Below are 27,187 nucleotides of genomic sequence, written 5' to 3' on the forward strand. Positions count from 1 at the left end.
GAGTCCTTGCCTCTCTAATTGCCTGTAGATCCGATCTCTCGGAATCTCCTCTGACAGTTTTCCCATCACAGGCGTGAGGCTCACTGGTCTGTAGGCCCCAAACATTTCCCTGCAGCTTTTCCTAAACACTGGCACAACATTAGCCACCCTGTAATCTTCAGGCTTCACCTGTGGCTGTCGATGATATAAATATCTCCACCAGGGGCCTGGCATTTTCCTCACTGGGATATACTTCCTCAGGTCCTGGGGATTTATCTACCTTCATGTTCGTTAAGGCTTCCAGCATCTTCTATTCTGTAATGTGGACTCTCTTCAAGTGTGGCCTGGCCTACAGAGGCATGGGATTGAGGGTGGTGTTTGGATCAGAAATTGGCTAGCTGGAAGAAGACATGTTCATCCTGGGAAATGTTCATCCTGGGAAATGTTCATCCTGGAGTTCACTTACTAGTGGGGTACTGCAAGGATCTGTTTTGAGTCCACTGCTATTTGTCATTTTTATGAATGACCTGGATAAGAGCATACAAGGATGGGTTCGTAAATTTGTGGATGACACTACGGTCGGTAGAGTTGTGGACAGTGCCGAAGGATGTTACAGCTTACAGATGGACATTGATAAGCTGCAGAGCTGGGCTGAGAGGTGGCAAATGGAGTTAAATGTGAAAAAGTGTGAGGTGATTCACTTTGGAAGGAGTAACAGGAATGCAGAGTACTGGGCTAATGGTAAGATACTTGGTAGTATAGATGAACAGAGAGATCTCGGTGTCCATGTACATAGATCCCTGAAAGTTGCCACCCAGGTTGATAGGGTTGATTAGAGGGCATACGGTGTGTTAGCTTTTATTGGTAGAGGGATTGAGTTTCGGAGCCATGAGGTCATGCTGCAGCTGTACAAAACCCTGGTGCGGCCACACTTGGAGTATTGTGTCCAGTTCTGGTCACCGCATTATAGGAAGGATGTGGAAGCTTTGGAAAGTGTGCAGAGGAGATTTACTGGGATGTTGCCTGGTATGGAGGGAAGGTCTTATGAGGAAAGGCTGAGGGACTTGAGGCTGTTTTCATTAGAGAGAAGAAGGTTGAGAGGTGAATTAATAGAGACATACAAGATAATCAGAGGGTTAGATAGAGTGGACAGGGAGAGCCTTTTTCCTTGGATGGTGACGGCGAGCACGAGGGGGCATAGCTTTAAATTGAGGGGTGATAGATATAGGACAGATATCAGAGGTAGTTTCTTTACTCAGAGAGTAGTAGGGGTGTGGAACACACTGCCTGCAACAGTAGTAGACTCACCAACTTTAAGGGCATTTAAATGGTCATTGGATAGACAAAAGAATGAGAATGGAGTAGTGTAGGTTAGATGGGCTTCAGATTGGTTCCACAGGTCGGCACAACATCGAGGGCTGAAGGGCCTGTATTGTGCTGGAATGTTCTAGATTCAATGTTCAAGACATCACTATTTATTTCCAAAGTTCCCTAGCATCCATGCCTTTCTCAACAGAAAATATTGATGAGAAGTATTAGAACAAAGAACATTACAGCACAGGAACAGGCCCTTCGGTCCTCCAAGCCTGTACTGATCCAGATCCTCGATCTAAACCTGTCGCCCATTCTCTAAGGATCTGTATCCCCTTGCTCCCTGCCCATTCAGGTATCTGTCTCGATACATCTTAAGTGATGTTATACTGACACCCACCACCCTCTGTGTAAAGAACTTTCCCCTCCATCTTCCCTAAACGTTTCCCCCTCACCTTGAACTAGTGACTCTGAGTAATTGAATTGTCCACTCTGGGAAATAACTTCTTGCTATCCACCTGCCTACACCTCCCATGAGTTTGTAGGCCTCAATCAGGTCCCCCCTCGAGCTCTGTCTTTCCAATGAAAATAATCCTAATCTACTCAACCTCTCCTCATAGCCAGCACCCTCTCTGTCTCCTGTCACCCAGCCAGTTCTCTGTCCATCTGGCTAGTACACCCTGGACCCCATGCAACTTCACCTTCTTCATCCCTTCCCTCATCAATCAACTTTGTTACCTCTTCAAAGAATTACATTTGGTCTGTAAGACATGACCTTCCCTGCACAAAACCCTGTTGCCTATCACAGATAAGCCCATTTTCTTCCAAATGGGAGTAGATCCTATCCCTCAGTATCTTCTCCAGCAGCTTCCTTACCATTGACGTCAGGCTCACCAGTCTATAATTCCCTGGATTATCCCTGCTACCCTTCTTAAACAAGGGGACAACAGCAATTCTCCAGTTCTCTGGGACCTTCCCATTTTCAAAGATGATGCAAAGGTATCTGTTGAAGCCCCAGCTATTTCCTCTCAGCCTTCCCTCAGTAACCTTGGGCAGACCCCATCTAGACCTGGGGACTTGTCCACCTTAATGCCTTTTAGAAAACCCAACACTTCCTCCCTCCTTATGCTGACCTGACCTAGAGTAATCAAACATCTATCCCTAACCTCAACATCCACCATGTCCCTCTCTTCAGTGAATACCGATGCAAAGTACTCGTTAAGAATCTCACCATTTTCTCTGACTCCACGCATAACTTTCCTCCTTTACCCTTAAGTGGGCCAACCCTTTCTCTAGTTACCCTCTTACTCCTTGTATATGAATAAAAGACTTTGGGGTTTTCCTTCACCCTGTTCGCTCAGGATATCTCATGATCCCTTTTAGCCCTCTTAATTTCTCATTTTAGATTGGTCCACCATTCCCAATATTCTTCCAAAGCTTCATCTGTCTTCAGTCGCTTAGACTTTTCCCTCCTATCTCATCTCACAGTTTCACCTGTCATCCATGGTTCCCTTATCTTGTCATTCCCATCCCTCATTTTCGCAGGGACATGTCTCTCCTGGATTCTAATCAACCTCTCTTTAAGATCCTCCCACAGATCAAACAGCTGCTCCCAATCTACATTCCCCAGCTCTTGCCGAATTTTGGTATCATTGGCCTTCCCCCCGTTTAGCACTCTTCCTTTAGGACCACTCTCAACTTTGTCAATGAGTATTCTGAATCTTATGGAATTGTGATCACTATTCCCAAAGTAATCCCCTGCTGAAACATTAATCTCCTGGCTGGGCTCATTTCCCAACACCAGGTCCAGTACGGCCCCTTCCTGAGTTGGATTGTTTACATCCTGCTCTAGAAAACCCTCCTAGATGCTCCTGCTCCATCCAGACCTCGAACACTATGTGAATCCTAATCCATGTTGGAAAAATTAAAATCTCCCATCACCACCATCCTGTTGCTCCTACATCTTTCCATTATAGAACATAGAACATAGAACAATACAGCACAAAAGTGGCCCTTCGGCCCTCGATGTTGTGCCGACCTGTGAACTATTCTCAGCTCGTCCCCCTACACTATCCCATCATCATCCATGTGCTTATCCAAGGATTGTTTAAATCTCCCTAATGTGGCTGAGATAACTACATTGGGAGGTAGGACATTCCACGCCCTTACCACACTGAGTAAAGAACCTGCCTCTGACATCTGTCTTAAATCTATCACCCCTCAATTTGTAGTTATGCCACCTCATACACGCTGACATCATCATCCTAGGAAAAAGACTCTCACTGCCTACCCTATCTAATCCTCTGATCATCTTGTATGTCTCTATCAAATCCCCTCTTAACCTTCCTCTCTCCAATGAGAACAGACCCAAGTCTCTCAGCCTTTCCTCATAAGACCTTCCCTCCAGACCAGGCAACATCCTGGTAAATCTCCTCTGCACCTTTTCCAATGCTTCCACATCCCTCCTGTAATGGGGTGTAATGGTGTACACAATATTCCAAGTGTGGCCGCACCAACGTTTTGTATAGTTGCAGCATACCTGTTATCTGTTTCCATATATCCACCTCTACCTCGCGCTCGCTGTTGGGAGGCCTGTAGTACTGCCCCAACACTGTTACCACATCCTTCCTATTTCTGAGCTCTGGCCATATTGCCTCACTGCTCGAGTCCTCCATAGTGCCCTCCTTCAGTACAGCCGTGATATCCTCTCTGACCAGTAATGCACCTCCTCCACCCCTTTTACCTCCCTCTCTATCCTGCCTGAAACATAGAACATAGAACATAGAACATAGAAAAATACAGCGCAGTACAGGCCCTTCGGCCCTCAATGTTGCGCCAACCGAATCCTACCTAACCTACACTAGCCCATATCGATATCCTGGGATATTTAGTTGCTAATCATGCCATTCCCTCAACCAAGTCTCGGTAACAGGAATAACATCATGCTCCCAGCTACTAATCCAAACCCTAAATTCATCTGCCTTACCTACTACACTTCTTGCATAATAAATCTACCTCAGATTACCAGTCCCTCTGCGTTCACCACCTGCTCCCTGCCTACTCTTCCCCCTTAGTCACACTGACTTCATCATCTAGTTCCTTATAGGCTTCAGTTGCTACCTCCTGACTGTCCACTAACCTTCTCGTTTGGTTTCCATCCCTCTGTCACATGAGTTTAAACCCTCCCCATTGTTAGCAAAAGCACCCCCAAGGACGTTGGTTCCACTCCAGATGTCGGGGGTAAACGTGAACATTGAAGGTAACTGTACAGCTGAAGAGAACAGTGAATAACACACACACAGTGTTCTCAGCGTTATTAACAGGAGCATCGAGTCCAAGAGCAGGGAGGTGATGTTGAACTTGTGCGAGACCCTGGGTTAGATCTCAGCTGGAGGGTTGTGTCCAGTTCTGGGGCCCTGGGAAGATGTGAATGTATTATAGAGAGTGTAGGAGTAATTTACAGGAATAGTTCCAGGAATGAGGAGCTTCAGTGTTGGGGAGAGATTGAAGACATTGGGATTAGTATTCTTGAAGAGAAGCCTGAGAGACGATCAGAGAGAGGTTTTCAGCAACATGAGCAGGCAGAGTAGACAGGGAGAAACTCTTCCCACCTGTACAAGGAATAACAAGAAGGGCGCAGAGTTAAAATGATTTATAAATGGAGCAAACACAAGGTGAGAAAAAAGACTTGCTGACATAGTGAGTAGTCAGGGGATGGAGTACACTGCCTGGAAATGTGGAGAAGGCATTGAGGATTGATTGGATAATAATAATGTGCCAGAGTCTGGGGAAAGGCAGCAGATCAGCACTAGGTTCTTAGTCAGTGTAGATTCTTTGTTTCTGGGGTGATGTTGGGGTGATTGCTTCTGTAGTTCAATATTTGGTTCGTTATTCCAGAACATTATTCCCAATGAGCCACCACACACTGCAGCACTGAGGAACTACGCCAAGCAGAGGAAAATCACCTATACCATGTACCCCATAAACACAGTCCGCCAATTTCTCAGCAGCAAACCCAAACAAGCCGACAAAATGCATCCAGAAACCCTAGCCACTCTCCCCTACATCAAAGCCATTCAGAAATGACTGCCAGACGACTCAGACCCCTTGGCATCATGGTAGCCCACAAACCCACCAACACACTAAAACAGCAGCTAATGAACTTGAAAGACCCCACACAGACAACAAGCAAAACTAATGTCATTTACAAAATACCGTGCAAGGACCATAACAAACACTACATTGGACAAACAGGCAGAAAACTAGCCACCAGGATACATGAACACCAACTAGCCACAAAAAGACATGACCCTCTCTCACTAGTATCCTCACATATGGATGAGGAAGGACACCACTTCGACTGGGACAACACATCCATCCTAGAACAAGCCAAACAGAGACACACATGAGAATTTCTAAAAGCATGGCATTCCAACTGGAACTCTATCAACAAACACATTGACTTGGACCCAATTTACCACCCCCTACAAAAAGAACAGGAAATGACATCACCATAGGAAAGCGCATTACCACAGGAAATGACATCACCAACGCAAAGAAACCCAAACATATAAATAGAAAGCAGGAATCATCGGTAATGCTTTGTCTGGAGGCTGACTGAAGATGTTACCTGGTATGGTGAGGAACCGTCTGGAAATGAACCTTCCAGCTCAGTGAGCAAACCTACATCCAGTGCTGTCTGTGTCTATCTCTGTTACTGTGAGGTACAGACACCCTGCCATTGTGTCAGTGCTGTCTGTGAGCCATGGGCAGAGCAAGCAGTGTCCCAGTCTTTGGGACGCTGAAACATTCCATTAAATCCCACTGGGACGGCACGGTGGCTCAGTGGTTAGCACTGCTGCCTCACAGCATCACGGACCCAGGTTCAGTTCCAGCCTCGGGTGACTGTCTGTGTGGAGTCTGCACATTCTCCCCGTGTCTGCGTGGGTTTGCTCCGGGTGCTCCGGTTTCCTCCCACAGTCCAAAGATGTGCAGGTTAGGTCAATCGGCCAAGCTAAATTGCCCATAACATTCAGGGATGTGTAGGTTAGGTGCATTAGTCAGGGGGAAATGTAGGGGTATGGATCTGGGTGGGATACTCTTTGAAGGAGTAGTATGGAGTTGTTGGGCCGAAGGGCTGGTTTCCACACTGTAGGGAATCTACTTCTTTCTCAAGACTCTCCTCAGGTCTAATCAGAGAGAGACCTGAGTTACATCGGAAATGCCTGGCATCTCCAGGAATCGATGATGAATCTATGTGGGACACAGAATGGGAGCAGTTCCTGGAGCTAACCAGGTCTTTAGTTCCCAATTTCTTCTGAACACTTTACGTTGCTCAAGAATGAAACCACTGGAGCGCAGGAACGCTGGAAGCTTGGTGGTTGGTCCAGGGTGGGCCAGGCAGATGGAGAAGAGTTCACTGGGTCTCCAGACAAAACCCAAGGCTGAGGACAAACATGGACTGGGATTCGAACATGGATCTGGCACTTGTAAATGGATCATCAGCAGGGTTACCATCACTGACAAGGGAGGGAGGGAAAATCGGCCAGGGTTCCTGCTCCTGATCATTGTCCAGTGATCCCTGGGAGAGAGAGAGAGAGAGAGAGAGAGAGAGATCTCAGTGTAACTCTTTAGCTTTTTCAGCATCTCTGATTATCTTGATTAATCAAGGCCTCTCCAAGTGCAGATGTATTTTGTCTCTGGGAAATCATCCCCATCACTAAGGTTATGGTGACTGGCTTGTACTTTCCTGGCCTATGATTAGATAGAGTCATACACCCCTACAGCACGGAGACAGGCCCTTCGGCCCAAACTGGTCCATGCTGACCAAAATACCCATCCACTCTAACCCCATTTCCCTGCACTTGGCCCATATCCTTCCAATCCCTTCCTAACCATGTATTTGTCCAAATGCCTTTTAAATGTTGTTAATGTTCCCGCCTCAACCACTTCCGCTGGCAGCTCATTCCATATGCGTACCACCCTCTGTGTGAAAGCGTTACCCCTCAGGTTCCCTTTTATTCTTTCCCCCCTAACCTTAACCTGATACCCTCTAGTCCTCGATTCCCCAACCCTGGGGAAAAGACTGAGTGCATCCAACCTATCCAGGCCTCTCATGATCTTATACACCTCAATAAGATTCCCCCTCAGTCTCCTACGCTCTAAAGAAAAAGGTCTCAGCTTGTCCACCCTCTCCCTATAACTCAGACCATTGAGTCCTGGCAACATCCTTGTAGATTTCTTCCACACCCTTTCCAGTTTAATAACATCCTTCCTGTAGCAAGGTGACCAAAACTGAATACAATACTCCAAGTGTGGCCTCACCAATGCCCTGTACAACTGCAGCATAACTTCCCAACTGCTACACTCAGTGCCCTGACTGATGAAGGTCAGTGTGCCAAAAGCCTTCTGCACTGCCCTGTCTACCTGGGACTCCACTTTCAGAGAACCGTGTACCTTAACTCCAAGGTTCCCTCTGGTCCACTACACTCCTTAAGGCCCTGTCATTCACCATGAAACTCCTGCCTTGATTTGACTTTCTAAAATGCAAGCCCTCACCCTTATCGATATTAAACTCCATTTGCCATTTCTCGGCCCACTTCCCCAGCTGATCCAGGTCCTGCTGCAATTTCTGATTTATCCTCTTGGTTTGAGTAACAGGACAATGTTAGCAATCCTCACGTCCTCTGGCACCTCACCTGTGACAGGAAACACCAGCTGACACGGTCTCAGACAGGAGACCTGGCTGACCTGAGGATCACTCCTGTGCTGGTCACTCGGAAAGCCTTGCCTTTCCACCCTAACCTCTCACCTCAGTGGTGGGCCCCCAGATTCTCAATTCACCACAAGGCACATCTACCTTCGGAGAGAGCAACTTATGGGACTTCCATTCTTCCACAGCCCTTAGGTTTTATATTGTTTTAAAATCTCATTAACAGGATGTGGGCCTTTATTACCCAGAGGGCAGTGTAAGGGTCAACCCCATTGCTGTGGGTCTGGAGTCACATGTCGACCAGACCAAGTAAGGATGGCAGTTTCCTTCCCCAAAGGAACATTAGTGACCCAGATGAGTTCTTCCAACAATCGACAATGGATTCATTGTCATCATTCAATTATTAATCAAACTCAAATTCCACCATCTGCCAAAGCAGGATTCAAACCCCAGAGAATGTCCTGGTCTCTGGAGTTATACTCTCGCAATAATACCCCGAGGCCATCAACTCACCTGCGCTGCATTTTCTTAAAATCCATATAAACAACGTCCAGCGCTTTACTCTCATCAACCTTCATTGTTACATCAACAAAAACTTTGATTCGATTACTCAAAAGCTATCTACCTTTCCGAAATCATTCCCGAACCTGTGCCTGATGATTTTTCTCTGATTATTGTTTCGGAAACCTAATTATCGATGATCTAAAATACAATCAGAAAATGCTGGAGAAACTCAGCAGGTCTGGTTTCATCTGTGGAGAGAGAAACAGAGTTAGCGTTTCTGGTGCAGTACTGTTGTAGGTCTGAAAGTGACAACATATGATTTCTCTCCTCGTGGGAATGGTGTGTGTTGCCTTGCATGTTCGTTACTCGTTAATTCTACACTGTCATTCTGCCAGCCCTTTTTTCCTTCTCATTTCACTTCTCTTCCATTTGTATTGGACCTGGTTCCAGCTCAAAGAATTCATGTGACAGACGTAATGCCTTAAAACCACTATTTCTGTCTTGCTCTGTTCTCTACCTCCTCCATCACCTGAAGAGTTTTGGTTTGTGGCCTTCCATTCACTCTGGGTCGGACAATCCCAGTCTGAATCTTGCCAGAGATGTCCTCATCCACAGTTAATACTCGTTATTACTCTGATTCGCTATTGGCTGTGAAACACTGACACTTGCAGAGATTGTGGGAGGTGGATAAATGCCGTAGCCTGTCCAACGTGATGCTGGGTGATGGGGTAAAGTTGTTGGCTGAACTGTAGGAACGATTTTACTGGTGGATGGGCGGAATGATGACCGAGTATCAGACAGTAGCTTAGACTAGCTTTCTCCTTGCACACATGAGGCACATAGACTGAGAGATCGTCAGAGCTGGGTCCTAATTGAAACGTGAGAGACTGGCTGTGGTTTCAAACACTCCTCCAGCTGGTTTCTGTCTCCTGCCAGGAATCTTTCCCTTACAATTGGGGAAAATACAGACGTTGTGACTCTATTAAGATGGAGTCTGAGTGGCTCCAGCAACATCGAATTGTAAATAATTCAGTCAATGCTTTTTTACAATTTGAATTAAAAACAACTTATTTTGTAATTGAGCTTCATCTGGTTAAAAAAAAAACTGGTGATAGGAAATGAGAAGCAGATAAAGATATTTGTGCTCATAAGCAGGAAAGGCCATTCAGCCCCTCATGAACCTACTGGTAGCCCCTCAGGCCTGTTGTGCAGGAAAGGAAGACCATTCATTCAAGTTGTTAAAACTGATGCATGTGTGTAAAACATCTGAATGTTTGAACATCTGAATGACGGAAGGCTAAGAGTCAGTTTTACTTGAGAGAGATAGTGAGAAGGTGGGAGAGAGAGAGAGAGTAAGAGAGAGAGAGTAAGAGAGAGAGAGAGAGAGAGAGAGAGACAGAGTGGCCAAGGATACAGCTCCACAACTGCAGGTATGTGGAGAGATCAAGAGCAGTGAATCTAGCCAAGTATAACCCCTCTGCACCTGAAAGAAACGAATTCTCTTTCATTCCTGTGATGAGGACTTGTCAGAAAGTCAGAACCAAACTGTTTAGTTTGAAAGGACATCACAGGAGAAAAGCAGAAAGAAAATAGCGCAGCAAGAAGTCTGCTCTCCCTTCAATTAACAACATCTGCTGCATTGCTAAATATAGTGTGTGAAATTTATGATCCACAATTTGATTATTCTGAGGATTTGTTGAAGTTACTTGGAAGCTGCTTAATTGCACATATTTATCTTCTGTGCAGAGTTAAATTAAATCCCACCAGAACATTTCTCATTCAATAATTATTAGGTTTAAAACCCAGAATGTGGTCATTGCTACAGGCCATTTGGCCCATCACACATGTCCCAGATCGATGCAAGATGTACCAAGAATGGCTCTCACCCTCATAGCTTCCATTCCAAGGAGATGGGGAGGGATTGGAAAAACACTGATCCTGCTTTCGAGAGTAGAGGAGTTTAGGAGGAGAGTAAAACAAAACCGGAAACAAAAACGGGAGGTGCTGGAGAAACTCAGCAGGTCTGGCAGCATCTGTGAGGAGAGAAACAGAATTAAATGTTTCAGGTCCTGGGACTCTTCTTCAGACCTGAATGGGTTAAGGGGAAGACTCACTTGAGCTGTTTGAAATTTATGAGAAGTTGTGATAAAATAATCTGGGGGGAGTTGTCTGGAGTGGCCAGAGAGTCAGTAACTAATTTGTAAATTATGACAAAATTCCCAGGGAATTATGAATCTGCCGCAAATTGGAGGGAGCTGGAATGTGCTGCTGGAAAGGTGCTGGGTTTAGAAGTAGCGGGTTTCCTGAAGAAGGGCTCGTGCCCGAAACGTCGATTCTCCTGCTCCTTGGATGCTGCTGGACCTGCTGCGCTTTTCCAGCAACACATTTTCAGATTTAGAAGTAGCAACAAGGTTCACATTTTCAGAATGTTGGCGTCACTGGCTGGGCCCAGTTTTTATTACCCTGTCCCTAGTTGCCCCTTGAGAAGGTGGGGGTGAGCTGCCTTCTTGACCCGCTGCAGTCCATGTGCTGTGGGTAGACCCACAATGCCCTTAGGGAGGTTTTAGTGAGCTCATTACAAATCCCTTGTTTGGAGGGTTAGAGGGTAATTCCGAGTTGACCAGTTTGGGGTGGGACTGGAGCCCCATACAAACCCTGAATTATTACAGGACAGAGGAGGCTATTGAGCCCACTGTGCCTGTACTAGCAGGCAGACAGCACACCTCCCCTTAGTTACACGAATGAACAAGATGGAAACATAAAAACATAGAGAATAGCAGCAGGAGGAGGCCATTCAGCCCTTCAATACGATCCTGGCTGAGCATCCAATTCAGTCCCCTGTTCCTGCTTTCTCTCCCATACCCTTTGATTTCTCTGTCTCTAAGAGGGCATGGATAAGTTGGACCGAAGGGTCTGTGTCCGTGCTGTACATCTCTAAGACTCTATAACTATATCAGCCTCCTTCTTGAAAACGCTGAATGTTTTGGCCTCAACCCCCTCCTATAGCAGAGAATCCCACTCTCCGGGGGAAGATATTTTGATTAGATTCCCTACAGTATGGAAACAGGCCACTCGGCCCAACAAGTCCACATTGACCCTCCGAAGAGTAACCCACCCAGACCCATTCCCCTACATTTACCCTCTGGACAATTCAGCATGGCTAATTCACCTGACCTGCACATCTTTGGACTGTGGGAGGAAACCGGAGCACCCGGAGCAAACCCACGCAGACACGGGGAGAACGTGCAAACTCCACACAGTCGCCCGGGGCTGGAATTGAACCCAGGTCCCTGGCGCTGTGAGGCAGCAGTGCTAACCACTGTGCCACCGTGCTGCCCCATCTCAGACAGAAACGATTTAGTCCTTATCCTTCTATGCTGACCTCTGGTTCTGGCTGGGTTTTTTATGATAATCCAGCAGTTTCATGGTCACTTTCACTGCAGACAGATTTTTATTTTTGAAGTATGTGAAAATGGGATGGAGATTCTCAGCCCGTCACTATCTAGTCCTTTCGGAGCTATCGCACAGAGCAGATTCGAGACTCATTGGAATGAAGCAGATAATCGGAATCTTCCCAAACATCCAGCTGAGTGTTTATGTGCTGACATGTGATCTGTATGTCCAGGAATTTGAGAAAAACAGAGATGGAATTCCACTTGAGCACAGGATCAACATTAAACTTGGAATTCTGTGAATGCATTACAAGTTCTCAGTCAGGAGGGCAAGGCCCTGGCATGGACCCCATCATAAATACAGAGAGCGACAGGGAGAACGCTACAGCCTGCATCCTGACCCCGAATCCACTAACCCCAGGTGAGGGGTAACCTTCTGGAGGGGCATGGATAGGTTAAATAGACAAGGTCTTTTCCCTGGGGTGGGGGAATCCAGAACTAGAGGGGCATAGGTTTAGGGTGAGAGGGAAAAGGTATAAAAGAGACCTAAGGGGCAACTTTTTCACACAGAGGGTGGTGCGTGTATGGAATGAGCTGCCAGAGGATGTGGTGGAGGTTGGTACAATTGCAACATTTAAGAGGCATCTTGATGGGTATATGAATACGAAGGGTTTGGAGGGATATGGGCCGGGTGCTGCAGGCTAGCATATCTGGTCAGCATGGACAAGTTGGACCGAAGGGTCTGTTTCCGTGCTGTCTATCTCGATGACTCTATAAATGCTGGCCAGGCCAGTAAGGTCAGTATGGTGTGGCCAGACCCCAGGGCTCCTCTCTCACTGGGGGGAGAGAGAGAGAGAGTGTTGACTGGTGGTGGTTTAACCTGAGGGTCATCACACCACAGGGTGTGGGGAGAGACTGAGGAGGAGAGTCCTTCATGGAAACCTTAGCTGTGGCGGGAATTAAACATGCTGTTGGTATCACTGTGCATTGCGAACCAGCCATCCAGCCAACTTAGCTAACCGACACACCCACATGACTGAATAAAGATTTCTAGAGAGTATCCACCGCACCCCAAATCTCAGGTCCGGCTGAACACTGTGTCAATGGTTTGTCAGAGGAGCGGATGCCCATATACCAGCACCCAGGTAATGGATTGTTTAGAAACTGTCATCAGCTTCACGACAAAAAAAAATCACAATAGGTAGTGGGAGCTAAACGGTGTGACGTTAAAGAGGCTATTGGAGCAGAGAGATCTGGGGGAGTGCGAGGGTGAGCTAACTGTACACACAAAATGAAAGGTGATGGGATGAGCTAATGTGTAAAATGTACTGAGGATTCCAGGCCTTATTAATAGTGGATTAGATTTCAAACAAACAAAGCAGTTATACAAAACCCTTTATAAATCACCACTGAGGCCCCAGCTGGAGGATTGTGTTCAGTTCTGGGCCTCACACTTTCGTAAGATTAATGAAGGCTTTTAACAGATTTAAAGAAAAGGAGGCATTATTCTATTGCTCGGGCAGTGTGCACACAGAGTGATGATGGACTGTAGGAAAACTCTATCAATGAGCTGGCACAGGCCCAGTGGGCAGAATGGTAGCATTTTAGCTTTCGGTGAGTTATATATGAGGATATCGAATTCCCTCTGTGCACCAACATTTAACAGCTCCTCACCCCTGACAGAATCCTCTGCTTTCCCAGAACCTCGCAGGTTTTTCACAGTTCGGCCGTTGCCCAAGGCATCCGTCTCCACTTCTCCAGGTGATGGGGAGCCGTTCTGCCCCGGGTGAGAATACCAGGTCATTCTGGAGACGGCACCTCCCATCCCCAAAACACAACGTCCCCTATTTTCACGGGAGTGTGGATGAGGGCAGTCCCTGGGAACAGAGGCAGCTTCACATGCAAATGATCAGTGGCTTCCACTCGGTTCGTTTAGGTTTTGGTGGTTGAGGGGTATGAAGGTTTATGGGAGGTGTGTCCTGAGCGTGTTGTTGGGTAAGCAGATGCTCCTGTGGCAGGGCAACATGCTCTGTTCCCAGGGCACATTTAGGGGAGATAAGGAGCCTGACACCAGGGGAAGTTGGAACTGTTAAAAGTAGGCATGAATATGCATAAAACATACATCAGTTCATTACTGGAAAAGCACAGCAGGTCAGACATCACCCGAGGAGCAGGAGAATTGACGTTTCGAGCATAATTAAAGATCTTATGCCTGAAACATCGACTCTCCTGCTCCTCGGATACTGCCTGACCTGCTGTGCTTTTCCAGCACCACACTCTCAACTCTGATTTCCAGCGTCTGCAGACCTCACCTTCCATCAGTTCCTTACTGTCAAGCTGCTTGGAACTGCCAGCAGACCGGTCAAAGCCAAGTACCAAAAATGTCAGAAGCAATTTTTAAGAGGAATTGTCAAAATTGTCGTAAGGACCTGTCAAAAACACTTGTCAAAGCAGCTGCTAAGGCAATTAAAAAGTCTTGCCCTTTAAATCTTTCAAAGTAACTTGTCCAGAGTGTCTTGTAAAGATGCGTTAGCTGAGACATTCATTTAGAATTTCATTGAGTGGACGTACTGTGGACTTTTCCCAAAGCGGAGATGATCTGGTTACCTTTTGTAAAGGAGACAACCTGCTCAACTAGAATAGCTGAGTCAGCAGGATTGCCCAGGGCGTCAGCTGACCCGGTTTGTAAGTGTCGTAAACTTACTGGATTTAGGCTCACAACTTCAGAAATATCTTGCTCAGGAACAAGATCATGGTCCTCTCTCTCTCTCTCCCTCTCTCTCTCCCTCTCTCTCTCTCTCTCTGTCTAAAAAATCCTCTTGTTAAAATCTGAGAGTTGAAAACCAACTGGAAGACCCCATCACGGCAAGTGGATGGTTCTTAAAGGGATGTCTTCATTGCTGCATCGCAGGAATTATTAAAAAATATGGAATCTATCACCTCTATCCCCAGGTGAAAAGACCCAGCCTGAGCCAGGAAGAAATCCCAGTGCTGACTGGATGCATTTCTCTGCAAACCAATACTTTTGACAATCTGCATAATTCTTTTTTTCCTGAATGCAACTGTCGCTTGGGAACAGTAATTTTACGATAACGCAGTCAAATTTTAGTTTTTTTCTGGTGTTGGAGAGTGTGTGTGAGCTTGTGTGTGTGTAGGAGTGTGTGGGTGTGCGTGTGTGTCCGCGTGTGTGTGCATGTAGGAGTATGTGTGTCCATATAGGAGTGTGTGTGTGGGAATGTGTGTGTGCGTGTGTATGTAGGAGTGTGTGTGTATCTGTGTAGGGGTGTGTCTGTGTGTGTGCATGTGTGTGTAGGAGTGTGTGTGTGTGTGTGCATGTGTGTGTAGAAGTGTGTATATGTGTGCACGTGTGTCTGTGTGTGTGTAGGAGTGTCTGTGTATGTGTGTGTGCATCTGTGTGTGTGCGTCTGTATGTAGGAGTGTGTGTGTGTGCAAGTGTGTGTAGGAGTGTGTGTATGTGTGCACGTGTGTCTGTGTGCGTGTAGGAGTGTGTGTGCATCTGTGTATCTGTGTCTGTGTGTGTAGGAGTGTGTTTCTGTGTGTATAGGAATGTCTGTGTGTGCCTCTGTGTGTGTCTGTGTGTGTGTGTCTGTGTGTGTAGGAATGTGTGTGTAGGAATGTGTCTGTGTGTATGTGTGTGTGTGTGTGTGTGTCTGTGTCTGTGAGTGTGTGTGTCTGTGTGTGTATTTGTTTTTAAGAGGGTAATAAAAAATATTTGAGGAGAAAGTGAGGACTGCAGATGCTAGAGATCAGAGCTGAAAATGTGTTGCTGAAAAAGCGCAGCAGGTCAGGCAGCATCCAAGGAACAGGAGATTCGGCGTTTCGGGCATGAGCCCTTCATCAGGAATGAGGAGAGTGTGCCAAGCAGGCTAAGATAAAAGGTAGGGAGGAGGGACTTGGGGGAGGGGCGATGGAGGTGGGATAGGTGGAAGGAGGTCAAGGTGAGGGTGATAGGCCGGAGTGGGGTGGGGGCGGAGAGGTCAGGAAGAAGATTGCAGGTTAGGAGGGCGGTGCTGAGTTCGAGGGATTTGACTGAGACAAGGTGGGGGGAGGGGAAATGAGGAAACTGGAGAAATCTGAGTTCATCCCTTGTGGTTGGAGGGTTCCTAGACGGAAGATGAGGCGCTCTTCCTCCAACCGTCGTGTTGCTATGGTCTGGCGATGGAGGAGTCCAAGGACCTGCATGTCCTCGGTGGAGTGGGAGGGGGAGTTGAAGTGTTGAGCCACGGGGTGGTTGGGTTGGTTGGTCCGGGTGTCCCAGAGGTGTTCCCTGAAACGTTCCGCAAGTAGGCGGCCTGTCTCCCTAATATAGAGGAGGCCACATCGGGTGCAGCGGATGCAGTAAATGATGTGTGTGGAGGTGCAGGTGAATTTGTGGCAGATATGGAAGGATCCCTTGGGGCCTTGGGGAGAAGTAAGGGAAGGGGTGTGGGCGCAAGTTTTGCATTTCTTGCGGTTGCAGGGAAGTGGAGGAGATGCGGTGGAGAGTATCGTCGATCACGTCTGGGGGGACTTTGCGGTCTTTGAAGAAGGAGGCCATCTGGGCTGTGCGGTGTTGGAACTGGTCCTCCTGGGAGCAGATGCGGCGGAGACGAAGGAATTGGGAATATGGGATGGAGTTTTTACAGGGGCAGGGTGGGAGGAGGTGTAGTCCAGGTAGCTGTGGGAGTTGGTCGGTTTGTAGTAAAATTATAAACCGACTGACTCCCACAGCTACCTGGACTACACCTCCTCCCACCCTGCCCCCTGTAAAAACTCCATCCCATATTCCCAATTCCTTCGTCTCCGCCGCATCTGCTCCCAGGAGGACCAGTTCCAACACCGCACAGCCCAGATGGCCTCCTTCTTCAAGGACCGCAGATTCCCCCCAGACGTGATCAACGATGCCCTCCACCGCATCTCCTCCACTTCCCGCTCCTCCGCCCTTGAACCCGGCCCCTCCAATCACCACCAGGACAGAACCACACTGGTTCTCACCTACCACCCCACCAACCTCCGTATACAGCGTATCATCCGCCGTCATTTCCGCCACCTCCAAACAGACCCCACCACCAGGGATGTATTTCCCTCCCCTCCCCTATCAGTGTTCCGGAAAGACCACTCCCTCCGTGACTCCCTCGTCAGGTCCACACCCCCCACCAACCCAACCTCCACTCCCGGCACCTTCCCCTGCAACCGCAGGAAATGTAAAACTTGCGCCCACACCTCCTCCCTCACTTCCCTCCAAGGCCCCAAGGGATCCTTCCATATCTGCCACAAATTCACCTGCACCTCCACACACATCATCTATTGCATCCGCTGCACCCGATGTGGCCTCCTCTATATTGGGGAGACGGGCCGCCTACTTGCGGAACACTTCAGAGAACACCTCTGGGACGCCCGGACCAACCAACCCAATCACCCCGTGGCTCAACACTTTAACTCTCCCTCCCACTCCACCAAAGACATGCAAGTCCTTGGACTCCTCCCTCGCCAGACCATAACAACATGACGGCTGGAGGAGGAGCGCCTCATCTTCCGCCTGGGAACCCTCCAACCACAAGGGATGAACTCAGATTTCTCCAGTTTCCTCATTCCCCCTCCCCCCACCTTGTCTTAGTCCCAACCCTCGAACTCAGCACCGCCCTCCTAACCTGCAATCTTCTTCCTGACCTCTCCGCCCCCACCCCATTCCGGCCTATCACCCTCACCTTAACCTCCTTCCACCTATCACATCTTCATCGCCCCTCCCCCAAGTCCTTCCTCCCTACCTTTTATCTTAGCCTGCTGGACACACTTTCCTCATTCCTGAAGATGGGCTCATGCCCGAAACATCGATTCTCCTGCTCCTTGGATGCAGAATAAGAAATATTTGTATAGTTTAAACCTTTTGTTCATTTGTATTTTTCTTTGAGAACATTTTGCTCACAATAAACTAGTTCCTTATTTGTCACCAAGGGGCTTAGTCTGACAAGGAGCTAATATTGTGCAGTTTGAGATCAAACATTGGAAATATCACACCTCTTTTTAAATTCAAAGTTTTTGCTGTGACCAGTGGAACAGGAAGCAAGGAAAGGGAGTAGCTTCCTCCTACTTGCTTAGTTATAAAATGTCCTAAAAAATGGTGTTTGCTATTTCACTCTGTTGATATAAGCCTGATGGTTTCTAGGAGATAATGAGGGCTTCTGAGAAGGTCACCATGATAATTCTAGGTGATTTGAACATGCCAGTTGATGGGATTAATCAGATTGGCAAGTGTAGCCTCAAAGAAATATCAGAGAGTAAATGAGGGAGCAACATGCCATGGAAACCAACTGGATAACTGGCTACTTTAGATTTGGTTTGGAGATGCCAGTGTTGGACTGGGGTGGACAAAGTTAAAAATCCCACAACACCAGGTTATAGGTCAACAGGTTTATTTGGAAGCACCAGCTTTCGGAGCGTCGCTCCTTCATCACATGGAGATATTATTCTCCACAACCACCTGGTGAAGGAGCGTCGCTCCGAAAGCTGGTGCTTCCAAATAAACCTGTTGGACTATAACCTGGTGTTGTGGGATTTTTAACTTTGTACACTCGATGTGGTATTATGTAACGAGGAAGGATTGTGAAGTTAAGGATCCTCTTGGAAGCAATGACTGCAATATGTTGGAGTTTCAAACTCGGATCAATAGAGTAGAGACAGGGAGCCTTTTGTGTTGGACAAAGATGGTTAAACAGGCCTGAGGAAGGAGTCAGTCCGAGGGGATTCGGCAATAATATTAAAATGCAGGACAGTTGAAGAACAGGGTCAAATGCTGAGGGAGCTACCAAACACCTCTCCGTTAAAGTATATTCCTGAGCAGGGGAGGAATTATAAAAAGGTGAAAAATGATGTAACAAGGAATCAAGGATAACATAAAGACAAAAACTAGGACATATACTCCAAACCTTAATGGAACTCTGGAGGACTGGGAGAACTTTAAACGCCAGCAACGGATTATTAAAACAAAAAGATATAAGATGAACTATGAAAGGAAACTAGCAAAAAAAGACATAAGCACTGATACCAAAAGCTTCTGCGAGTATATAAACAGGAAGAGAACGGTGAAAGTGGTGAGGTAATAGTGGGAAACTCTGAATCAGCAGATGCACAAAAGTCAATATTGTCTCTGTTTTCAGATATTAGTTTCTTCCCAAAAACTACAGTTACTCCAGAGGAACTTGGCGAATGTATTATAACTAGGGAGGAGGCATTAAGTAAATAATGAGATTATAGGCAGCTATGTCCCTGGGGCCGGTTGGGGCCACGGGTATTAAAGGAGGTGGCAGAGGAAATAGTGAATGTGTTATTTAAGATTGTCCAAAGATAGCCAAGATGGCGGCAGAGTATAACACTCCAGCCAGTGCTCATCTGCTTCTACAGGGGCATGGTGACCTCCTGGTTTGATGTCCTCAGCCCAGTGTGTGGGGTCATTGGCCCAGTGTGTGGGGTCATTGGCCCAGTGTGTGGGGTCATTGGCCCAGTGTGGGGGGTCATTGGCCCAGTGTGTGGGGGTCATTGGCCCAGTGTGTGGAGTCATTGGCCCAGTGTGTGGGGTCATTGGCCCAGTGTGTGGGGTCATTGGCCCAGTGTGTGGAGTCATTGGCCCAGTGTGTGGGGTCATTGGCCCAGTGTGTGGGGTCATTGGCCCAGAGTGGAGGTCATTGGCCCAGTGTGTGGGGTCATTGCCCCAGTGTGTGGGGTCATTGGCCCAGTGTGTGGGGTCATTGCCCCAGTGTGTGGGGTCATTGGCCCAGTGTGTGGGGGTCATTGGCCCAGTGTGTGGGGTCATTGGCCCAGTGTGTGGAGTCATTGGCCCAGTGTGTGGGGTCATTGGCCCAGTGTGTGGGGTCATTGGCCCAGTGTGTGGAGTCATTGGCCCAGTGTGTGGGGCCATTGGCCCAGTGTGTGGAGTCATTGGCCCAGTGTGTGGGGTCATTGGCCCAGTGTGGGGGGTCATTGGCCCAGTGTGTGGGGTCATTGGCCCAGTGTGTGGGGTCATTGGCCCAGTGTGTGGGGTCATTGCCCCAGTGTGTGGGAAGGGATTGGATGCTAATGTGAAACCCTTATTCAAAAAAGGAGCTTGGCGAAAGGTGAGAAACCGTCGAGCAGTTGGTTTATCCTGGAGAGTGGGGAGGTTGGTGAAGTCAGTCACAAAGCAGGAGATACCTGAACACTTGGGAAAACAAAGCTGAATTCCACAGTGCGAGGACAAGTCCGGCTTGACAAACCTGAAGGAGGTCTTGGAGGATGTAACCAGCAAGATGGGTAATGGGGATGGAATTGAATAGAATTTATTGTCACATGTACCGAGGCGCAGTGAAAAGCTTTGTCTTGTGAGCAATACAGGCAGATCCCAGAGTTAAGGAGCATCGATAGTAAATAACAGGGAAACAGCAGCAAAAACAAAACACAGGGACAGGGGAATGTTCAGAGTTTGTGAATCCATTCAGTATTTTGATGGATCCGGTGGATTTAGAGTCACAGAGATGTACAGCACAGAAACAGACCCTTCGGTCCAACCCGTCCATGCCGACCAGATATCCCAACCCAATCTAGTCCCACCTGCCAGCACCCGGCCCATATCCCTCCAAACCCTTCCTATTCATATGCCCATCCAAACGCCTCTTAAATGTTGCAATTGTACTAGCCTCCACCACATCCTCTGGCAGCTCATTCCATACATATACCACCCTCTGTGTGAAAAAGTTACCCCTTGGGTCTCTTTTATATCTTTCCCCTCTCACCCTAAACCTATGCCCTCTAGTTCTGGACTCCCCCAACCCATGATATATCTAAACTTACAAAAGGTATTTGACAAGGTGTTGCTTAAAGGGCTGATCTAGCAGGTTAGATCCCAGGGAGTTAAGGGTAGAGGATTGGCTTGGATTGGGGATTGGCTGACTGAGGGAAAGCAGAGGGTCCGGTTACAGGGATCCGGCTGTGGATGGTGACCTGTAACTGGTGGGATGTCACAGGGTTCGGAACTCAGGCCTTAACTACTTCCAATCTCAATAACTGATTTGCAAACAGGGACAGAGGGTAACAGAGTAATCTTTGTGGATGATACTAAAATAGATGGGAAAGCAGGTTGTGATGAGGAGATACAGAGTTCACAGATGGATATTGATCAGCTGGAAGTGTGCTCCCAGGTTGGCTGTGACTCACTCCTTTTCTGTCCAACTGTTCATCTGCCTCATTGGGCTCTATCTCCACTTATCGTTTCCTCCCCAACTTCTCCCACCACCTTATCTTTTGCATAAAAAAACAATTTGTTCCAAGCTACCGTCAGCTCTGAGGAACGGTCAATTGACCTGAAATGGTAACTCTGATTTCTCTCCACAGGTGATGAGTTTTTCCAGCAATTTCTGCTTTTGTTTCTGACAACCGCAATGCTTGTAATATGAAATTGTGCAGTTGAACGAAAGCTGGTTAAGTGTCTTTCTGTAGGTGAAAGTGTTTAAAAGCAGTAATATTTTTTAAATGAAAGAGTAAAGCCTGCAATAGACAATTGTATTGAATGTTGTAATTATTTCATCGTGCTTGAGTCCTAAGGTTTACCCAGTGTGAATCCTGGGGGAGTGGGTGTGAATCCTGGGGGAGGGGGTGTGAATCCTAGGGGAGTGGGTGTGAATCCTGGGGGAGGGGGTGTGAATCCTGGGGGAGTGGGTGTGAATCCTGGGGGGGTGGGTGTGAAGGGGGGAGTTGGTAATATGTCAGTCAAGGGGTTATAGAGAACCAGGCAGGGAGGGTGGGTAGAGGAACATCAGCTGGTGTGAATAGTAAGAGGACCATGGAGTGTGGGTAGAGATACAGGGTTTACCAACGAGAGCCTGGGGACAATGGGCCTCCTCGACGCCTCAAGATGGTGGCACAGTCAGACACTCCATTCAGAGACCCTCTGCTTTCCCTCAGTCAGCCAATCCTCAATCCAAGCCAATCCTCTACCCTTAACTCCCTGGGAGCTAATCTGCTAGATCAGCCTTTTATGCAACACCTTGTCAAATACCTTTTCCTTTCTCTGAGGACCTGAGGTGGTGGATTGTGAGCAGCAACACATTTGATCACCATGACGTCCTTATCCACCCTGATTAGATTAGATTAGATTAGATTTACAGTGTGGAAACAGGCCCTTCGGCCCAACAAGTCCATGTGTCTTTCACTAAATTGCCCTCAGCACAACAGGGCACCATCCTGTAGCTACCAAATGGCCAGTGAGATTCATCATCTAATTCAACCAATCAGCTCCCACAGCTGCTGTGGGTAACTGGTTTGTGACAATAACAAGAGCGGCCTGTGTACATGGATTTGCTGCTACCTCCATTCATGTCTTTCCTCTTCAGAAATCACACAGCTCTCCATTCCAGACCCAAGCGCTGTCGGTCAATTCTGAGGGACGCGGGACTGTAGCCTTGCCTGCTTCTCCACCCTGTGACCCGGGAGTGATGGCTGTGATTGTAACACGGCCAGTCATTGGTTCAGACCGTTCAGCATCTGTGTTGCCTGGCCCAGTCTGATCCAGTTCTGTCGGATAGTCCCTTTGTGTTCAGGTGGGCTGTCCAGATCAGGTGCTTCAGTGCACGAGGGACATTGAGGAGGCCGAGGCCTGGAATATGAGGGGTGTGCAAAGTTAACAATCCCACAACACCAGGTTATAGTCCAACAGGCTTATTTGGAAGCACTAGCTTTCGGAGCATGAGTCCAAGAGGACAACGACCTGAAGGAGCGTCGCTCTGAAAGCTAGTGCTTCCAAATAAACCTGTTGGACTATAACCTGGTGTTGTGGGATTTTTAACTTGAAATATTCCAGGATGTGGAAGAGGAAGGAAGGTGCTCGGATTACCAATGAAGGTGGAAGGGTTTGAGAACGGAGGATCTTCTGGCGAATCATCTCCATCTGATGTAGGCACATACCAGCAGGATGTTATTCCATGGGAGTCACTTGCAGCTGCCTGTTGGAACATTTCAGTTGAAGACTCTGTCTTGAATCGATGCATTCTCATTGCCTGAGTTCCTCCTGTGGGAGGAAGGACTGTCAGTACATACAAATGTCCCGAGATTACATCGACACGTGCTGCACCATCGGCAATTTCTGCGTCTTGATTTGATCTCTGCCTCTCTGCCTGCCTGTCTATTTCCTGCATCTCCTCTTTCAACACCAGCCTCAACAATGGCTACCCTGGCGTCTTTTTAATCTGTCCCATGTTCCACCTCCATCCTGTACTCACATCCTGGACAGCCAACCTGCTTCAGTCAAGAGGGGACAAATGCGGACTGCAGATGCCGGAGACCAGAGTTGAGAGTGTTGAGATACTGGAAAAGCACAGCAGGTCAGGCAGCATCCGAGGAGCAGGAGAATCGACGTTTCAGACACAAGCCCTTCAACAGGACTGTCCTCATTCAAGTAATACACTACCTCCACAACACTCACAAGCCATGACTCCTCACTTTCACTTGCCCCAGAGGCAGCAGAGAGATTGATGAAGGCAGTGCGTGGGACACTGCCCACATGGATTTCAGCAAAGCATTCGACAAAGGTCTGCAGGGTAGACTGGTTAGCAGGTGTAGCTCACATGGGATCGAGGGGAGCTAGCCAATTGCATATAAAATTGACTTGAAGGTAGAAGACAGAGGGTGGTGGTGGAGGGGTGTTTTTCAGCCTGGAGGCCTGTGACCAGTGGAGTGCCACAAGGATCGGTGCTGGGTCCTCTACTTTTTGTCATTTACATAAATGATTTGGATGCAAGCATAAGAGGTACAGTTAGTAAGTTTGCAGATGACACCAAAATTGGAGGTGTAGTGGACAGCAAAGAGGGTTACCTCAGATTACAACAGGATCTGGACCAGATGGGCCAATGGGCTGAGAAGTGGCAGATGGAGTTTAATTCAGATAAATGCGAGGTGCTGCATTTTGGGAAAGCAAATCTTAGCAGGACTTATACACTTAATGGTAAGGTCCTAGGGAGTGTTGCTGAACAAAGAGACCTTGGAGTGCAGGTTCATAGCTCCTTGAAAATGGAGTTGCAGGTAGATAGGATAGTGAAGAAGGTGTTTGGTATGCTTTCCTTTATTGGTCAGAGAATACAGAGTACAGGAGTTGGGAGGTCATGTTGTGGCTGTACAGGACATTGGTTAGGCCACTGTTGGAATATTGTGTGCAATTCTGGTCTCCTTCCTATCGGAAAGATGTTATGAAACTTGAAAGGGTTCAGAAAAGATTTACAAGGATGTTGCCAGGGTTGGAGGATCTGAGCTACAGGGAGAGGCTGAACAGGCTGGGGCTGTTTTCCCTGGAGCGTCGGAGGTGAGGGGTGACCTTACAGATGTTCATATAATCATGAGGGGCATGGATAGGATAAATACGTATTTTCCCCGGGGGGGAATCCTCACTGTCTCCCCTTGGCTGAGGAAGGTTAGATGTCCAGTTTGTGAGTACAGGATGAGGTGAAATGTGGGACAGATTGTAAAGACACCAGGGGAAAGATATAAAACAGACCTTAGGGGCACCTCACACAGAGGGTGGTACATGTGTGGAATGAGCTGTCAGAGGATGTGGTGGAGGCTGGTACAATGACAACATTTAAAAGTCATCTGGATGGTATATGAATAGGAAGGGTTTGGGGGGATATGGGCCGGGTGCTGGCAGGTGGGACTAGATTGGGTTGGGATATCTGGTTGGCATGGACGGGTTGGACCGAAAGGTCTGTTTTCATGCTATACATCTCTACGACTCTGGGAGGGGGCTCTTTCTGCTATTGTCTTTTCCGAAGCCAAGGTCCTGGGGGGTCCGTCTGGTTTCATTCCTTTGAGACTTTGTGACGATTGACGCAACTGAGTGAATCCGAACCATCGCAGAGACAACTGCGTTGCTGTAGACCAGCCCAGGTTAAAAAGCGCAGATTTCCTTCCCACAACCATATTGGTTTTCAGTGACATGTGACAGTGGTGGCCAATATTCAGCCATTTCTTAATGCCAGATTGATTCCTGGGATGGGATTTGAACCCATTGACCCTGAGACTATTGTCACTACCATGCCACCACTGAGGCCTTTCCCTCAGGGAAATGTAGCAGCGAGATTCTTGGGGTTACCTGTTGCGAGTCGAGCTGAGACATCTAAAGATTGAATGGATGTCTGAGTGAGCAGGAGGGGTAGCGCAGTGAGATAATACTGGGGTGTGTGTAAAGTAGCAGTCAGCTGCAGCTAATCAGTGAGGGAGTTCCCAGGATCTGAGGGACTGAGTCACGGATCCTGGTGACACCAGCGAGAAGGGGAATCAGAATGACCAGGGGCTTGGAATGGAGCCTCACAGTTTCTGTATGAGGGATTTGGAAATTGGAAATGTCACAAAAACATCAAGCTCAGTGCCTTTCCCTCTAGATTACGTTCAGAGGAGGCAATAAAAGATACATAAGGAAAGACAGTTTCACACTGGTGCTGAGTTGAGGATAATGAGGACTAATTCTTAAATAAGAAACTTGGAGAAATGTGTAGACACAGTGAATGGAGTTTGGAATATTCACTGACCCTTGAATTATCTAAAACAACGAGGGGTGGGGGAAGGGAGGGGAGGGAGGGGAGGGAGGGGTGTGAGGGAAGGGAGGGGAGTTTAGGGGAGGGAGGGAGGGGAGGGGAGTGAGGGAGAGTGGGGGGGAGAGGTGTGAGGGGAGGGGGTTGAGGGAGGGGAGTGAGAGTGAGGGAGAGCGAGGGGGTAGTGAGGGAGAGTGAGGGGGAGGAAGGGGAGTGTGGGGGAAGGAGGCAGAGTGTTGGGGTGTGAGGGGGAGGGATGGGGAGTGAAGACAAGGGGGAGGGGGAGAGTGAGTTGGAGAGAGGGGGAGTGAGTGAGTGTGTGGGGAGAGTGAGGTGAGAGTGAGGGGGGATAAGGGAGGAGTGAGAGTGCAGGGAGTGAGAGTGAGGGGGAGTGAGAGAGAATGAGGTGAAGTGAGGGAGAGTTAGACGTAATTGAGGGATGGTGAGGGGAGGGTGAGGGAGAATGAAGGGGGAGTGGGGGAGAGTGAGGAGCCTGATAACCCTGTGGGAAATCACTTTTTAATTGTTGATGCAGGTTAAACCTCTGGCTCAAGTATTTCTCTTTTTCAGTTTGTGTGTGTATTACCTCTCAGTGAGAACAAGTCAATAATACTGACTCTCTGTCTGTGTGCGTGTGTGTGTGTCTGTCTCTCTCTCTGCCTGTGTGTATGTGTCTTTCTGTGTGTCTGTGTTTGTGTGTGTGTCTCTCTCTCTCTCTATGCCTATGTGCATGGGTATATCTGTCTGTCTATCTATCTGTGTGTGTGTGTATGTCTCTCTCTCTGTGTGCCTGTGTGTATGTGTGTGTTTGTCTGTCTATCTGTGTGTGTGTGTGTGTGTGTGTGTGTGTCTCTCCCTCTCTCTCTCTGTGCCTGTGTGTGTGTGTGTCTGTCTGTCTATGTGTGTGAGTGTGTGTGTTTCTCTCACTGTGCCTGTGTGTGTGTCTCTCTCTCTCTGTGCCTGTGTGTGTGTGTGTGTGTGTGTGTCTCTCTCTCTGTGCCTGTGTGCGTGTGTGTGTGTGTGTGTGTGTGTATCTGTCTATCTGTGTGTGTGTGTTTCTCTCTCTGTGCCTGTCTGTCTGTGTGTGTGTCTCTCTCTCTCTCTCTCTCTCTAGGTGCTTGAGTATGCTGGCAAAGGGAAAAGTATCTTGGATGTGGGACTTGCACAGGCGAAGCTGCCCCTGAGCACCGGGAGTCACTACTTTGAGGTGGAGATTGTGAATCCAGGTGCCAAGTGCTACATTGCAGTGGGAGTAGCGAGAAAGGTAGGTGGAAATGACATTGACATTATGTTCATGAAACCTCTCCCTGTTTATCTCAATCTGTGCTCCATAGTCAGTGACTGTCAGCACAGATCAGAGAGTGAGCCGCACGGGGCGAACGTGCTGGGAACCAAGCTCTGCTTTGCTTGGACTCTTCACTGAAGTTGGAGATTTCAAAAATTATGTAGAATTTATAATTTACTTGACTTTCAGACCCAGGTTGTTGGAAAGTACAGGCCACATTTTTAGTTCTTTATGAGAATCACTATTTATTACAATTAAATAGACTCCCTACAAGTAAACAATTATGAAGCACCAGAATATAATTCCACTAGTTACAACACTAATCCCCTTATAAACTGGCCCTCACACACACACACACACACATACACACACACACACACACACATACACACACACACACACACATACACACTCACACACACACACACATACAAACGCACATACACACACACACATA

At 47.8% G+C, this 27,187-nt stretch overlaps 1 protein-coding gene across 1 annotated transcript in view; it reads left to right on the forward strand.

Annotated features, from left to right (window-relative positions):
- LOC132817304 (SPRY domain-containing protein 3-like) overlaps window positions 1-27,187 on the forward strand; it is a 454,579-nt gene that overhangs the window by 265,079 nt on the left and 162,313 nt on the right. Inside the window, exon 5 of the mRNA XM_060827714.1 lies at window positions 26,560-26,709. Within this exon, the coding sequence (XP_060683697.1) occupies window positions 26,560-26,709 (150 nt within the window). The remainder of the gene's footprint in view (window positions 1-26,559; window positions 26,710-27,187) is intronic.

The sequence above is a fragment of the Hemiscyllium ocellatum genome, chromosome 7 (assembly GCF_020745735.1).
Source record: "Hemiscyllium ocellatum isolate sHemOce1 chromosome 7, sHemOce1.pat.X.cur, whole genome shotgun sequence".
NCBI lineage: Eukaryota > Metazoa > Chordata > Chondrichthyes > Orectolobiformes > Hemiscylliidae > Hemiscyllium > Hemiscyllium ocellatum.